General features: G+C 39.7%; 1 protein-coding gene across 1 annotated transcript in view; it reads right to left on the reverse strand.

The window, feature by feature from the left end:
- PHEX (phosphate regulating endopeptidase homolog, X-linked) overlaps positions 1-18,318 on the reverse strand; it is a gene marked incomplete at its 5' end in the record, with an annotated part of 79,824 nt that overhangs the window by 42,855 nt on the left and 18,651 nt on the right. The window contains 2 exons of the mRNA XM_008946846.1: positions 11,710-11,811; positions 15,150-15,278. Coding sequence (XP_008945094.1) covers positions 11,710-11,811; positions 15,150-15,278 — 231 coding nt within the window. The remainder of the gene's footprint in view (positions 1-11,709; positions 11,812-15,149; positions 15,279-18,318) is intronic.

The following is an 18,318-nucleotide window of genomic DNA, read 5'->3' on the forward strand; positions in this document are numbered from 1 at the left end:
TTCCTGTACTAAATGCCTTTTGTTTCTGGCCCTCTGGAAGATGAGAGTCTCAATCATTAGTTCAAGAACTGTGATGATAATTTCACTGGAATTAAATTTTCAGTATAAACTAATCCCATATTAAATTTATTTTTTTTTTTTTAGCCACAGAACTGAACTAAATCACAGAAAATGTGAAACAGTTGTATAAAAATAGAAATTCACTGTGATGTTTTCACAAATGTAACTCCTTAGTTCAATGCAGCAATGTAATTAATCGATCTGCTCATATATTCTCCTACCACTTTGGTTCCAAACTCATTCCACTGCCAGCTTTGCTTAATTTTTTTTAAAGAAAAAGAATTCTTTTGTCCATATCATTTTAATTCCATTTTCCATTTGTAACCTCTGTATGACAATCACCATGATTCCATTATTTTATACATAGAATATCATATATGACAGACATAAATGCTGTCTTTCAGAAACAGAACAACAGCTCTGTAAATGAAATACATTCCCTCACAGCACACAGCTAATATCTTCCTTTGTGATTATATAAGACATAAATGCACTTACACAGTGGACCAGCACAACTGAGCACCTGGCAAAAGATATATTTAACACCTAAGCATCACTGTCCAAAGCTTCTCAGTTTTTAAGGGTCTGTGGGTTCTCAGGGGAGCTGGGATCATGCCTGTGGACCAGAAGAAAGGATAGGGCATAGGTATACAAACTGACTTCACCTGCACTAGGTCCAGCTATGGCATCATGGCCCCACACCAGCAGTGACATGTCCACTCCAGCATGGGGAGTTCCGTACTGGATTCCCTGTGGAACACTTAGGGTATGACTACACCAGGGGATGTGCAAACAGCTGAGAGCTCCTCCAGCTGCACGTCAAACAAGCCAGAAGCAAGTGCTGTGGTTTGAAGGCACAGACCATCGCTGCTATAGCTATGTCCCATGGTATATGCTGCTAAACTGCCTTTGACAGGGCTCTCATAGCTCACATACTTGTTAATCTGGGACATATCCTCAGTACTTCAGAAGACTGTATCACTCTATGCCTTTATTTTCAGGCAATGTTCTATGTTTTCCAATACAATTGTCTCTTAAAACAAAAATAAACCAAAAAAAACCCCAAATAACCAAACACATCCCCCCAGCTCAAAATTCTCTTTATATGTCTTTTGAAATTACATTAGTTATCATTACCAAACAAATTATGCACTGTAATCCTAAGGATTTGCAATGACAAAAAGAAAAAGCCACCACTGATCAGGCTTTGGCATATTAGTGAGCTGCAGAAATAATTATGCTGCATTTTTTTTGAGAAATTTCTTCCTGGACTCATTTCATTGCTCACCACCAGAGCTCCCCATCAGTTCACCCACTGTCATACCACCTCTTATTAGAAACACACCCACCTTGATGCAAAATCTTTTCTGCTGTTTTTGTTTTGGCTCTGGAAAAACAGAAGATTTAACAAAATACACTAAGTTGACAAAATAAAAGTCTCCAAGCACCCAAAATCCTGGTGTGCTGAAAAGATACCTGGCACCAAACACTGAAAGAATGGCAGCCCCAGGGGACTGGGAAAGAGCAAAGAAACTCTCTTCCCAACGCAGCTGTATGGAATATGAGTTACCACAGTGTTTCTTTTGGCAGTTTTATGCAAAACTCTGAATAACCTGTTCCAGAGAGGGACAACTTTAGCCTTAGACCTTAGCCTCTGCTTGCATCAGTTTATAGTCATTTAACATTTTCAAGGTTATCTTTGCTTCAGCAAAGGTTGCAGAGCAACTTTCTCCTTTTTTTTTTTTTCCATGAACAGAATGTGAAACATTTCCTTTTCATTTCTAGCCACAAGCAAGCACCAGACTCAGTCTAGATATGGCCAAGACCAGACATGGCAGGGACTTGTTCTTACACCACTCTAAAATGGAAATAAGGACTGTGTGTTAACACAAGCATTACTCAGCTCAGGACTTGCAGGTTTTCTCTCTGGGGAGAAAGTCCTTTTGCTTGAACAGGGACCCTGATCAGCAGTGTACCAGTAAGCATTCCATTATGGTTACATGTCACTGTCTATGCTTTATGGTATACTGGGAGAAAAGAACATGCCTACATAAACAAAACATAGGCTGCAGAATATAGAAAAATCATATGCAGGAAATGCTCAACTTAAGACCAAACCCCTCTATATTCCAAATATTTACATATTTTTATTTTAAAATAAATTATATATATTTATTAATTCTCTCACTGATGGAAGTCACCACTTACCCAGACACCTCACAGCTCCCTAACAAAGGAGGGCAGCTGAGGAAGCATTTATTCTTAGGCACAGTGTTCTGGCTCTCAAAGGCCACTAAAGGAGCAAATTCCTGAGTCTTGATGACCTCTAAAAGTAAAATCCAGCAATACCAGTACCTGAAACCATTTAAACTTTTCTCCAGACATCTGTGACCAGTACAATACCTGAGCCAGTTAAAGTGCTGCTAAGGCTCCTGGTCCTGGACAGCTTGGTGCCCGAGGCTGAGGGTCCATGTTAGAGCCCCAGCCAGAGGCCCTGCCTTGCTGAGCTTCTTGTCTGCTCTCAGACAGCAGGCAGCTTTCCTCTCTGTGGCTCACGTGGGCATATACAGGACATGGATAGCACCACAGTCTCACTGGAAATAGAGAGAATGCCAAGGAGATACCTGAGCATGCCCTTGTAGACTCCTCCATGAAGAAAATGTCTCCCGTACCTCAGTATTTTACTGTTGACCTAGGGGACTACAATGTCTTTATAACTGTTCCTCTACAGATGGCAGTTTTACTTGGTAAAACAACACAGATAATGGAAGTTAGAGCTGAAACTGTCTAAAACTTCCAGGGTTGGTTGAAGACTTCCTGCCCTTTGGAACAGTTAAACTGTCTTTTAGCTTACCAATGCTTTCATATTGCATTTCTGCCACAAAAGCTTCAGGTTCACCCTAGTCCCTGTGCACCTGCAGGTGTGGCCATCCATCTGGCTCATTCCTTCTATTTCAAGCATGAGATTTGTCACAAGTGTTTTGATGTCACACACCCATTGTGGCCTTATGGAGTCATGGCGAAGTCTGAAAAATGACAGCTGCAAGATCAGGGTTAAATACAATTTCCTCTCCCTTCACCTGTTTTCTACTATCTGTTTGCACGGTGCTCAGGTTATTAATGACATCTCTGCACAACTGAGTGAGCAGTAGCAGCAGCCAGATAACAAGGGAGAAGCTGACAGCAGCAATCTAACCCCAGAGATGAGAGATAAGCAAACATGCCATGGCTATTAGTTTCAACTCTGGCCAATGGAGAACATCTCCTGTGGTTACTAAACAGGAAGGCTCCGTTCTCCTGAGAAGGTTAAATGAAATTCAGGATTCAAAAAAGATTATTCTTTGAGCTCAAAAATTAAAATTTGGGACAAGAAATAAACAACTAATGAAAAAAAAAAAAAAAGTGGTTAATCTGTTGGAAAGTGAAGACCTATTTCTACTCAGAGGAAAGTATGGAACACTTCTACACTACAAGGAATGTACCTTGCACTCTCTGTATTTTACAGATGAAAAATGTTACTCTAAACATTGACATTTTCCAAACAGCTGTCTCAGGTATGGTGCAGGACTGGTAGCTTCAGTGTTCTGACCAAATGCCAAACTAGGCAAGTAGAGCAAAATTTCAGATCCCTTACATCATTTCTGAGCTGTGCAGCATCTACATAATTTACTGTTTTCTAGCTGGCTGTCTCCTTCTCTTCACATGTCTGTGAACACGGAAGGATAAAGATGAGTTACATCATAAAGATAATCTCCCTGTGACATATTTAATGCCTGAGGGAACTGTAGATGTAGGAAAAGTTAAAATGTGACTGCCCTTTCTGAACTCCAGTCCATGTTTCACCTTTATTAGGAGACTTCTTCACTGCTCCCTGCAATGCAACTACTGCAATACAAGGCAGCACCTTTAATTTTTGCATCCAGAGACTATCCTAATTGCAAAAAAAGTTTGCTTTCCCAGAGGAAAATTGTGCCAAGGTTCAGTTTGCACTAAGCAGAAATATGCTTTCCTGTTTAGAAATGACAGGTTTGTTTCAGGAAGATCTGAATCAAACTTTCTAGTAAAAACAGTAAACTTGGAGGTCAGCAGTCACCTCTATTGGTTTTTGAACAGGAACGAAGTGTCTAAATGCAATTAGAGCCTTTGGAAATTTCTCACTCTTTTTCTAGTTCTTCTGAAGCGAGTTGAGCAACTTCTGTTAGTACTCTGAAGCAGTCCTAAAGTTTAAGAAGTTCTTCAAGACCCCTGAAACAAATATATGAAGTCACCTTAAAAGAACCTGTAAAAAGTGTCTTGGGATCTTTGGGTTTGAAACTCCATCCCTCTCTTTTTCCGAGTGTTGTTGGGTCAGCTTTGTGCTAGCTTTCATTCCAGAAAAAGCCCAATTGAGATATGGGAGGCACTGAAACTCAGAGCTGTTTCCTCTGTTATGTTTTTGCATCATTTTTTATAGGTTGGATCCACAGACCTCAAGGCACAAAACACTGTGGTTGGTTTTGGTTGGTTTTTTTTTTTTTGCAGAGCACCCAGTGACCACGCTCAAGATTGGATGATTTATCAACTTTGTGAAAAAAATTAACATGGTATTAAGCAAGATTATTCTAGCTCCTGAAGCTGTGGTGCCTGGCCTTTTTGTCTGATTATGCCTCAGAGCTTAATGAAAAGTTATTTTTCAAAACTGTATCTAGTGCATGCCCTGGAAAATCTATGTGAACAAATATAGGAGGCTCCATATTCACTGAGTGTATTGCTGTGCCAGGGTTATAGGGAAGAAAAAGTGGGCACAAGAAAAGAACAGGCAATGATAATTATCTGGCTTTCCCACTACAAGAACGCAGGGGGAGAAGGTGACATTTTCCAGACAAGTGAAAGGAGCTGTTTTCTCACACAAAGCACAATGAGGCAGGGGAACTCATTGCCTTGGGAAGTTGGGCATGATAAAAATTGTTGTGAGTTCAAAAAGTCAGTAAATGAACTCGCAGCAGAAAAATATTAATAAATACAAAGACACTACTTCTGGCCCAGGAAGCAACTGAGCTGTGGATTGCCAGAGGCCAGGAGAGGATAGAAGGAATGTATCCCTTTGTGCTTGCTCCTTATGTTCATCTGCTACTGCTTGGCCACTGTCCTAGCCAGATATTGGAACTCTGGTCTGAGCAGTATGGCTGTCAAGTTTGTAGTGAAATCATTCAAATGTGAAGAGAGAGAGACATTGGAGGGCTGGGAAAGATGGCAGGGGCTCAGCTAATTGACTGGAGGGCCAGATACAGCCAGTAAGTGCCAGCTGAGAAGCAAATGGGTTCAGTGGGATAACTCATGGACATCTACCTCATTTAAAGTATCTATACTTTCTTAAATCGGGGCTGGTACAGATGGCTCTTGATTTCCTAAGGGCTATTCGCCTAAATTACACTGTGTTATCTAGGGAGGTTCACTGTAGCTCTCTGAAGCAGCAGAACAAACTCTATAGGCTAAACAATGATACCTTACACTGCCTGAGAGAGACACCTATAGCTAGGCACTGTCCTTATATTTTACTGCGGTGCTCTTGCCTCTGTCTCCAGACTCAGAGAGATGTAAAGAAAGCAAATGTTGTGTGTTCGACTTCCTCAGAAATAAAGCCAAGCAGCAGCCAAGTTCAGTAGGCAAAAAATGATTGCACAGTGACCCTGGGATTTGTGCTCCATGACCTAAAGAAGTTAATGATGTTACAGAAAAATCTTATTAGAGGAAAACCAACATTTTTTTGGCTTATTGTTCAGGCTTTAAAAACAGTATTGCAAAGCAAAAATAACTTCCTACAATACAGGCTATTTGCAAACTTTCAAAAAATAAGCTTTTGCTTTTTGTGTAAAAATTCTCTTTTTCAAGCCTCCAATTAAATCCAAGAGCACAGTACGTTTCAGGAAGGACAAATAGTGATTTATAGAATAACAGCTCCTGCCCAAAAATGGGAAGAATTTTACATCTTAGTGATGATCTTCCACTGAATTATCCCTTGAAGAGCAGCATCAATAAATTACCATTTTAAAGATGAGAGACCCAATAACCAAGTCATGTGAACGGTGCTTCAATTGCAGGTTCTCTCTTTTCCCTGTGGCCCACCATCACAAATCACACCATCAATACCATTTGGCTGACATATCTGGCTGCAATCTTCACCTTCCTTGTAAGGGGAGCAAAAGGCTCTCCTCTCTCCCCTGTCTCCTGACCTGCCATCCTTCCCAGAGGCTGCGAGGTGGCCCAGAGCTCATCAGGTGCCCAAGCAGCCAAGGAAGGATCTTTCTGCACAGCTTCTCTAACTTGCGGACCACACGCTTGGAGACTGTTGCAGACACACCCTTGGAGCTGCACTCATTTGGGTAACTACTCTGTTCTTCAAATGAAGGCAAAATCTAACGACCCTCACAAAAGAGAGAGGCTAAAAGGGTAAGAAGAGGAATATTTCACCTTTTGGTTTGTTTTTATTTAATTAGAGATAGATCTCCATTGAATATTTGGGAGGTTAACAGGTATAATTTAAGCAAATTGCAGATGATGGTCAAATACAGAGCAATAAAGCAAGGCTTGTGTAGAGCAGAGGAGGAAGAACAGGGCAGAGAACAGCATCCCAGCACAGCGCCGAGTGCTTCTCTCTGACTCGGAGCTCCTTTGGAAGCAACATGAGCTCCATCCAGAGAGCTAGGTGAGAACTGCACTTGAAGACAGACCGAGTCACCTAACCCTGTTAAAAACTTCATTTGCAAGGTTGGCTTTCAGATAGTCAGGTTTAAATCCATGTTTTGATCACAAAGAGAAAGGAATGAAGGGAGGATAAAAGGAAATTATTAGATGGTATCTCATTATATTGTTTTGTTACAGAGGGAAAGTCAAACCTTAATTCGCAAGTATACAAGGGCTAAAAAGTAATTCTCAGAAATCAAGACTGCAAGACAATTGATCCCTATGTCACACAGACTAGCTGATTTGATCCTTTTAATAAGGTTTGGGCTCATCAGATTAGTAGTGTCCCCTCTGAGTAACTTAAAATAACAGAAGAGACACAAAGAGAGTCACAGATGGAGAAACATTTCGGTGATTAGATGGAGCTGACAGGCTGCCTAAAGCAAAATTCAAGCATCGATTGTACCAGAGGGCCTTCTGTAAGTCCTTCAGAGGTCGATGGTCCCTTTGACTGCAAAGCATCGGGCTGACAGCAAGGTATACAAGTTTGGCCTCAGCCAAATGAATGAGAATGGTGGGCATCAGTCAGAAAGCAGGCAGCAGAAAACACACAAAACAGTGAGTACCCGAATCACAGAGAGGATTTGCAGTTAATTCTCTTCAAAGCCTGTCAGGTCATCTGCATTACACCATTGTAATCTAAAGACACAATCACCATAAGGAACAGAAGAGTAGTCTAAGGTGAGACGTTTTTCTAGGATGGCTCTCCGTGCTCATAGTTCAGACACTGAGGTCACACGTTGACCTTAGTCTTTTTTCAGGAAATGAGTAAAAATTTTGTTAATGACCCAAATATGCCTGAAGCTAAAGAAAAGGCTAATGACAAATTAAACGGATCACATGAAGCAGGCCCAGTCAAAAAAAAAAAAGTTTCTACTGTTCCTTTCTTTTTAGACCGTTCAAAGAATTCAAGAGTGCAATGACATTAAAAATATGTAGGTAAAGCTAAATATATGAATCACAGTCATTTCCATGCAGCATACAGTTCTGTAACAGAACTTCAGGCAGGAGCTCTACTTCACATTGCTGTAAGGGACAATGTGACAGCTGCTTATGAAAACAAAAGACCAAGACATTATTTGCCAAACAAAAAACTTCCTTTCTTTACTGATAACAAGAACAGAATAGAATATAGAATATTTGAGTTGGAAGGGACATACAATGACCATCTAGTCAACTGCCTGACCACTTCAGGGCTCACCAAAAGTTAAAGCACATTATTAAGGTCTTTGTCCAAATGCCTCTCAATCACCAACAGGCTTGGAATGTCGATCACCTCTCTAGGAAGGCTGTTCCAGTATTTGACCACCCTCTCAGCAAAGAAATGTTTCCTAGTGTCAAGTCTGAACCTCCTCTAGCAGACCTTTGAACCACTCCCATGTGTCCAGGCAGTGTACCAGGGAGAAGAGATCAGCATCTCCCTCTACACTTACCCTCCTCAGGAAGCTGTAGAGAGCAAAGAGGTCATGGCCTCCCCTTCTCCAAACTAGATAAGTCCAATGTCTGAGGACTGAGGTGTTGAGGCTCATCAATGCTGAATGCAGTGGGATAATCACCCAAACAAACTTTTTAGCAGTTTGTTGTACTGTGTTTGATGCACCCCAGGGTGCAGTTTGCCCTCTCAGCTGCCAGGACACATTCCTGACTCACATTGAGCTTGCTGTTGGGCTGCTTTCCAGCCACTCCTCTCCTAGCTTATACTTGTGTTCAGAGTTACTTGTTCCTAGGTACAGAATCCCACATTTTGACTTGTTAAATTTCATCCCATTAACCATTGCCCAATGCACCGATCTATCTAGATCTCTCTGCAAGGCTTCTTGTCCCTTAAGAGTCAACAGCACCTCCCAGTTTAGTATCATCAGCGAACTTGCTAATGGTGAATTCAACCTTTGTATCCAGGTCATTGAGAGAAATATTGAACAGAACTGGTCCTAGAATTGAGCCCTGAGGAGCATTGCTGGTGACTGGTTGCCAAGCAGATGCAGCCCTGTTCACTACAACCCTTTTAGCACTGGCTTTCAGCCAGTTCTTCACCCAGCACACCATAAATCACTTGTCTCACATTGGACAAGATTTCTAGAATGACGCTGTGAGGGACAGCATCAAAAGCCTTACTAAAAATCCAGGAAAATCTACATCCACTGCCTTCTCTTCATCCACTAGGCAAGTGATATTACTGTAGATAATACAGATTAACAGTGAAGCTGGTGCCATGTTCTGTTCTGGAAATAAAAACAAACAGAAGATGCTCATGCAGGACTGAAATCTATTTCCAAGCATACCATCCTATCCTAATAAAAAAATTCCATGGAAGTGTTAGTAACAATAGAGAACTAAATGAGTTCATTTATGTGTTATTGGGCTAAGCCAGCAAGAATTGGCTGAAATACTACAGTTTGCTTATATAAAACATCAAAGCAGAGAGTCCTTTCTGGCCTTTGTCTGAAAGACTGTACTTTCAGCATCCTACTGTGCTCTGTCATAACACTAGCCTCTGTTTTGACAGCGGTGCAAAATAAAGGGTAAACTTAAGAAGACCCACAAGAGGTCATTAACAAAGTTCTTGAAAAGCTTGCTTTTCAATTCAAGAACAAACTGAGCTCCTTCCTAATTATGAAACCCGTGGCACTTGCACTATCCTTACAGATGTGAGTGATCCTTACTGATGAGGAAATGTCACTTTTACAGATCTATATAATAACGAAATACAAACAAACAAACCCCACTCCAAAATTCATGTTGTCTTTGCTGCTCTATTGACAAGTATGTATTAAAAAAGTGACAGCGTAACATGCTGGGTTCATGAAATTTAATAGGAGCAGAATAACGGATTTTGAAGGTTCTGTTGTATTATAAATCTTAGATTTCCACAGTGAATTATCTGACCATACGTGTAATGAATTTAATTCCTCAGTTAAAACATGCCTACCCCAGTGTCCCAGGAAAAATCAAATATCTATCCATAGATATTAGCAATAAATAGTATTTAATAAACACAATCAAACTCCATGTCTGGAAATCTATCAAGACGTCTCTCTAGACTCGTTCCTTCTTGCCAAGTAGCCATTTCTGTGAATCTGAACTTAACCTTGCAGTCGTAAGTCCTACCACATAATTATTACTGCAATTTCTGAGTCGTTACGTAACACTTGCATCTTACAAGCTTGACCTTGTTCCTGTGTCAGTAAACTATAAAATTGTTGTTCAAGTCAGTGAAAATGGATTTAAGCCATTTGCTGTTTGTAGTGCTGCGGCTATGGCTTGTAGTAGTATTTTTATTGCACTGCTTGAATTTAGTTTTTCATGCATTGTTTGGCCCAGACTCACCCCATTAACTTCAGAAACTTAAATGAGATGCCTCAGTCAGGAGCAAAGTGTCATAAGCTTCCAAATGTGTCAACAGAGGGAAACAGGCATCTCTACCTATAACCTTTCTTTTGAACAAAACTCTCCAAATTGGGAAAGGGAGAGCTTTTTAGGGAATTAGTTTCTTTGCAGCAATGTTTGCATTGTTTCTTTGCTGAAAGGCAAGTAGCAGATTTTGAACAAAATGGTTACGCAGATCATTTGCTAGAAAAATCAAGATCAGACTTGCATATATTATCTGTTAAGGTAATATACAAATATAACTATTAAGAAAATAATTAGAAAATCTTCCTGCATTTACATTGCACCAAATTTGTCAAATACCTAAATTACAGATTGTTATATTTCTAATGGCATTTCTAGTAAAAAGCCAAGCATAATAGCCAGTAAGAAGTAATAACTGCAGTGCATTTACCATCAAGTTAGCTGGAAACAAATGGCATCTTACTGTTGTTCTATTGCTATAGAGTTTATTGGTGCATTTATGAAGCTCTAATTCATTTGCACATCTGTGAAGAGCACTGCTGTATAAAAGCTAAATGTAAATGGGCTGTGTACGGAATTCAAAACTTTCCAATGATAACATGTCTCAAAAACCTTTCAATCGGAATTGCCAAAAAACTCAGAAGTCCATGTTTGTTTTTAAATCAAAACACCGCTATTTTCAGTCAAGCCCAGCAAGCAGGAATAGTTCAGCTGCACTTGCATGTGAGTTTATTTGAAGAGGGTATTTACTAATTCACTGATATCCCATTGCCTCAACAAATAAGGAGACAGTCCTACACATTGCCCTCCACTATTCTCTGCTTATGCCTCTTCCAACTGCTGCTCTGGGGGCAGTGCTTTTGTACAAATTCTCTCTCCACATATCACGTGCTATAAACATAGGAAAAGAGTGAAAAGGGAGTTTTGAATACCTCCTCCTGCCTTCACCTTTACCTCCTGCATTTTATTGTCACTCCATCTGAAAATAATCAGGACCAGTAATGCCACCCTTGATCACACCACTTCATAACTCGTATTATTCTGTCAGGAGATGGGTGTTCAGCTGGGATGGTCATTGCCCTCCTGGAATATGCTTTCAGGGTAGGACTCCCATCATGACATTGGAGAAGGTAAAAGACCTGAGCTATCTTCTAGGCTGGATCCTCTATCTTCACACCAAATATCCTCAGCTGTTCCAGCCATTTTAGACATCATTTTCTGTTTTAGGTGGGTATGCCCCTGACATCCCAATCAAGATGAAGACCTTCTCAAGAAAAGCCACCATACATTCAAATCTGAAATAAGTTCACAGTCTACATTGGCCAGAACCAGCTGAGGAAAGATGGAGGCAAGAGTGGAAGAAAAAGTAAAAAAAAAACAAAACACCAAACTTCAGCAGAGAAGCAGTAGCTCAAATGGCTGAGCTTCTATCAAAACAAATGTGGTACCTATCCCTTCATTAACAAAATGATGGGTACCTGGAACTGCAAGTACACTCCATGACATTCTGTTTTCACTCAAGTCAAATCTTCACCATAACAGGGTTTTTACCCATTCAACATTTATATTTGTTACCTTCTCATAAGCTCTTCTTTTTGTTTCAGAGTCCATCCAGTCATTTTCCTTTTCCAACATGTCAATAAAAGCCCAGCGAATTCCTTCAGTTAATTCCTCCATCTGCAAAACATTGAGCAAACCCCTCCTCAGTAAAATATGTCAAGGCAGAATCATTATAAGAAAATGTTTGGTGCATGCAGGAGTGATGGATATGGTTAGACCATGAATGATTCCAAATCAGACAGTAAATGCTATTCTTCTTGGACACTAATTTCTTCTTTCTGTAGTCCTCAGATACTTCTGGAAAAAAAAGTTTATTTCCATTTTCTTTTCCTTCAGGTGTACCACACAACCTGTTCATTTCTGATTCTTTCATGTCACAATTATGATAATGTGTGTCTTGAAATCATAAAAAACACTGTGAGATTTGCAGTGATTTGGGGAGATTTCTGTTGCTTCAGTTCTAGATCACTAACCCATGCAGAAGGAGCCAGCTGCAAGACATTTGCACAAATAAAGCCTTTTCTGCAGAGAGCATCTGTAGCCTTCTTTGGGCTGAGAATATCATGATCCAAATACAAAGCAGTATCCAAATATTCAGTCCGTATTTATCTGTATTTATGAGGTACTCCTCCCTCTGTTTACTGCAAGGATAGAGACCATGGCTCACAGTACTGAGAAGCCTGAATTGCTTCCTTCCGTGGTTTTGAACCACCAGTGACAGCTCATTCCCGTGCAAAGCTAGGAAAACCCACAACCGTTTTAGCCTGAGTGCTTCTTCAGACACCTATATAAAGCCACAAGCATACCACAACCAAGTCAGAAAAAATAATAATAGGAGCGTTTAGGGAGTCTGCACACTATGAGAATCCTGAAATTACAGTAAATAGGAAACCTAATGGCTAAGAGACTCATGATATCAGTCTAAAGAGCAGAAATGCCCTCATGCCTATGCATCCAACTGGCAGCACAGACAAGAAAGGTGCAGACAACCAGTTGCTTCTATTGATATCAATAAGATGAACCTCATGACTGACAGCCACTGACAATACTGCAAGAGTCAGGCAACTTAAGGGATCCAGCCATTGACTGAGTCCTCTGAGCACAGACTAGACCAGAGTTGAGGCAGCACAAGACAAATAATCATTACATGAGGACTTATTTGATCTTTGCATTATCTTACATTTTAAAATAATGAGTGTGTCAAATACTAGAGTTTTATACAATTTTATTCTATAGATCTAGTAGCCCTGAAACATCATTAAAAGTGGGCACTAAACCCTGGAAAGTAATGTTACCTTTAGCTAAGTTGTCATTTATGTATCAGATGAATATTTTAAACTGGAACTGTTCTTTATTTGTGGTGGAGCCAGACAAAACACAGCAAAGCTCCTTTGCTTATGCACTTTTTCCTACCCTACTCAAAAAACATTTTCTTATGTTTAGAGACAATACGGGACAACCGGAACAGGTCTAGCATTAAATATGACTGAACAGTCAACATTCACAGCAAACTGCATCCCAGGGAATAGAGTAACTTAAAGATATTGATGACAGAGCACTGACTCAATTAACTTAGTGCACTAATGAGGTGAACTCCCTGTATTTGGAGGTTACAAGTTCAAATTCGAGCTCTGCAGCTGGGCCCTGGTGTATACTTAGGCTTTATGCACCAGCTGTAGCTGCAGGGGGCAGGGGGAGAAACTTATTCCTGCTATCAAAGTTATTACTGAAACTGCTCAGGCATAGCTGTAAGAAACACTGTAGGCACTCTGGGTCAGAAACCATGCTATATTTAGACACAAATAATGTCTTTCTTTACAAAAGGAGAGAAGTATCTAAGGTATGAAACATTAGAGACAAAATGTGGGGGAAAAAGAATCCATACTCGCCATAACTCAGGATTTGTTTATCATAGCCAGATATATGCCATGAGCCAGGGGAAAAAAAAAAAAATCTGTACAAATAAGTGTGCCTTTCTCAAATGTTTTCTTAGTGCTTGAGAAAGAGAAATAGAACTGCAAACCAGTGAAATGAAAATGATAACACTAGACACTATTAACTTGAAAAGCACACTGCTGAATAGGTTGCAACAAATTTCACCTGTATCTAATTTTTTCCTCCATGGGCAGTTTACTGTGTTTGACTATAGTCATCCACACTATAAATTTTATATGCATTTCTTAATATGGATACTACCATGAATTCAGTCTTGAAAATTTTTCAAATATTTTGTGTGAAAGAAATGTACATGCCAAGAATTATTTTAATTAGGTCACATTTCAACAGAAAACGATTCTCTATCAGGTTCTCATCCTTTTCCCTCACATACACAAACATGAAAATGTGTCCATTTCTTATAGTCCTCTTCTTATGCTGCTCAGAGGTCATACTGCATATCCATGAAATATTTTTTGGCACTAAACTGTCAAAATAGCATATTACAAACCCGATCAAGAAGGAGGGAACTGAAAAGCTGGATCTCAGAGAGGAAACTCCAGCTGAAGGCAAGTGGCAAAAGAAATGCAGAACCTGAGAGGGGAACACACACCACAAACTTCTGAACAAGCCAGAGCACAGTGTTGTTCTGTCTAAAATGGAGTCCTTCCCTGAGAAAACAGTTAAACTAGATAAAGTCAAACTCAGGCTATTGAGCCAGAGCAGTGCCAGAGTATTACAGAGCTTTTGCTCCCAGTGTAGGATTCTTTCACATGTTTCCTAAACCCTCGTGCCTTTCTTGCACCCAGAGCTAAGTTCAATGAGTAAATTAGTTAAATGAGGATAAATGTCCAGCTAAAAGCTATTGTCTGGACTAAGCAGCATGGAAGAATACTTTCCTTCACTGTTGAGCAAAAAGGATTCAAATCACAAATACAAACTCTTACTATGTGGCTCTAAACTTCCCTTAATTCAAGCCAGACATCAGTCACATTTTTCTTGCTTAGACTACATGTGTAGCATAATCAGTTTTAAAAGGGTCACCCTGAAGCAGAGACATCTCGACCAGTTTTTTAACTAGTCAGTAAAAACTTTACCATAAAGGGTTACAGTAGCTACACAAAACCATTTTTTTGTCAATGCCCCTCACTCTGTTCCTACAGAGCCTGGCTGTCATTATTTACAGAAATGAATGTGTTCAGCTTAGTTTTGATCTGGCTGCATATTTGTCTATAAAGCTGTATATGGAAGGAATGGGCAGTACCCAGATAGACAGAAAGGTGACATTTATTCAAATTTGTTCCATTTGCTCTTTGTTTGGTTTGGTTTGGTTTTCTGGTGGTTTTTTGTTTGTTTGTTTGTTTGTTTTTATTTATGTATTTATTTATTTTAAATTTAATTCAACTAAAGCACTTCTAAGAATTTTGTCTCTTTGTAAACTTTGGTTTAACCTCAGAGGCAATTTGTGAGAAGGAAGCCACTAATTCAGATTTTCTAGACAGAGATCTCAGAGGACTCACCATCTCTTTCTTGTCTTCTTTAAAATGGGCATTCACAAACATCTTACCCACAACGTAAGGGAGAGAACTTTCAACGAGGTCCACACATTTATCCCACTGAGGCAGCAAAGTTGTGGTTCCATGGATCACCTGTTGGCAGGTGCATGTAATAGGTCATAACATCATATTGTTTAAGAACAAGTCTGCATCCACATACAGTATAGTGTAAAGCATATTTGTCAAATAGCTACCAAAAGGAAACAATAATGACACTTTACAGTTATTTCTGTTTTCATCAAGTGCTATGACAAATCTTTTAAAATCCACAAAATAGTTAGATGTAGAAACAGTACAACAGTAATTACTTAAAGAGGCTACTTAGAGGGTTAGTTACATGAAGGCATTCCCAAGTGACAATTTTAGACTAATCTTGGTAGTCTTTCTGAGGTAAGTGGAGAGACACTTTCCTCTAGAAAATCCCTGCTCTGAAGTATCTCCCAAAAAAGTTTCTCTCTCCCAGCTGACTAGGTGGAAGCCTGGGAAGACCATCCTCACAGAAATGAAGTGAATCCTTATGAAACACCTCTTATAGAGCCCTCCATCATCATGAAATTATCTGTGCTAACTGATGACGGCTAACATTGGTAGGTACGTGTCCATACCTTTTTGCCATTTACCTGTCTGGTTACTCTTACCACAGCCTCTTGCCAAACAGAATGTTTTCAGGAGAAAACAGGTTTGAATCATCAAAAACACTGAACATTGAATATATCCCCCTAAAATCTCACTCTGTGTTATAGTAGGAGGATGTTGGTAGAACACCTTGTGTATTTTACTGAAGGACTAGTGGTTATACAGACACTTCCAGGCTTTGATGATGTTCCTGCACTATCATACATGGGCTTCAAAAGAGAAATAGTCAAGAATGGTCAATGCAACAATGAACAAAGGCAACACAGAGCTCAAACACATCACTGCCTCTGTTTCTGATTCTCATGGGAAGAATGTTGTTACCGTGGATGCTTATTCAGTTAACATTACATTTTCTCATCAAGGTAGAAGTTCATTCTAAAAAAAAAGTACACACAGCAAAACATGAGATGGGTCGATGTATGCAACAGCAGTGCTGTTTTAAGAAACTTGTTCTTTTCAAGGTTTAGAGAGTTCCCTTTCCACTTAAGCAACTTCTGAAGTTTTTCCACATAGAACAAGTGAAATCCAGGTCCAGTAGTTAACACCTGTCAGAGTACAGTCAACACCAGATCAGGTCAGGTGGGATAGGAATGTTGGTCTCTCACAGATTATACAAGCCTCTTAAGCACTGATCTAGCAGTTTCTGAGCCTCTCTTTCCCAGTATTCTCCTCTTTTCAGCACAAAATTAAATTTCTAGCAAAACTGAAGGGTTTGTATTTGTTGCTTTCCAGTACAAAAAGATTTCATTGGAAAATTCCAGAGCAGTTTAACCCTCAGCTATTGAAGGTCAGATATTTTGGTAGTTCAAAGATTGATTTTCTTCATCATATTGCCTGTAATTAAGCTTAATCAATGACTCATACTTAAATACTCCAGTGGATAGCATTTTCAAACACTTTTATTAACACTGTGTGTGCACTAATAGATTTTCAATGACAGAGAGAGCACTGCTTCTATAACAAAACCACATTAGCCAAACCAATACATAATAAGGGAATAGTTTCATGAACAGAGCCAAGTTTGAAAATAAACTCCTTTTCCAAATTTGTCAACCTTCTTATATGACGCAGCACTTAAAAAAAAAAAAAAAAAAAAAAAAAAGATGAGAAAAAAGAAGAAAATTTCTCTCTTGGTCCAATCAAATCCACAATGCAGCGTTTTCCTCATGCAGCAGAAGAGGACTCATGGCATTAGTCATCAGAGCTTGAAATTCCTTTTGAAAGGTCTGACTATGCATAAGCCACAGAAAGAGTCAGGAGATAGTGCTGGCTTTTAGACTGTGACATATTATTACAACATAATAATTGTCATTATTTTGAGGGAGGCTTGACTGTAAGGAGGACAGAAAGCCAGCACAGGCTGTGAGACTAATAAAAATAGAACTGAGAGGAATAGATTGTATCTTACAGCTGGTTTATTGATATTTATATTACAATAGCCAACTAGAACTCCCCCAAAATGGTCCTCCTAATATTAATGTGACACTCTAAAACACAGCATTCCAGGTAGTAACAGTGACTATAAATAGCAGGTTTCAAGCCCTCCCAGTCAATTCAGAGCTCCACAACACAATTAAGTGATCTCTTTCCCAGGTGCCACTGCACATTTTCTAGGACTCAAAGTGCCACTGCAGAGGAGCTGCTGATAGTTGCTGACGTGGTAATCAAAGCACTTTCTCCAGAGTCAGCAGGTTTGTGCTATTTCTCAACCTGAAGTTTTTTGAAGTTTCATTATGTCTTTTTCCTTCTCTTTGCAAAGAGTTTAAGTGTCTTGATGCCAAGATTTCTACATGTAAGATGTAAAAGCCAACAATTCAAAACTAAAACCTGGTGAAAAAAATACTGCTTATGACGGGTGAGGCTGATGGAATTAATGAATAAAATATATCCTTTGCTTTAAGGGATTCACTTCATGGTCATGTCTTCTTAGCAGTCATTCACTGTTTCCTTCACTTACCTGGCAATAGGTTGGCAGGTTCTTTTCATGATCCCAAAGAACCTGTATGCCTTTAGTCCTCCAGCCTCTGACTGGACAAATTGTTCAACAAAGCCTTTGCCTTGGACTCCATTTTTCGTGTCCTTTCTGCTGGCCTGTGAAGTCTGTTCCCCTGAGCTGTTTACTGCACTTAACTTTAGCTATTAACTATTAGCTATTGCTGTTTACCGCACTTAACTAACTCTCCATCTGCAGGTCCCAGGGGCAGATAATGAGAATGAGCTGCTGACTCACTGCCTTTACTGTGCTGTTCTTAAGTTTTCCCAACGACTTACATTAAACCCTTGACAACACTGTTAATAAACATTGAACCAACTTGAATTAGATTTCTCCCTAAGCTTCTGGAGAAAGTACCCAGAGAAGTGACAGCAGCTCATTACCATGTAAAAGTGCACAGTGTACACAGCTTAAATTTTCCTTCCACGAATTTTTCTGGCCATAATATAACTCAGTATAACACAGTATTATTCTATAGACTGGCTGGTGGCTGGCATCAATCTA

The sequence above is a fragment of the Merops nubicus genome, unplaced genomic scaffold (assembly GCF_000691845.1).
Source record: "Merops nubicus isolate BGI_N331 unplaced genomic scaffold, ASM69184v1 scaffold1369, whole genome shotgun sequence".
NCBI classification, from domain to species: Eukaryota; Metazoa; Chordata; class Aves; order Coraciiformes; family Meropidae; genus Merops; species Merops nubicus.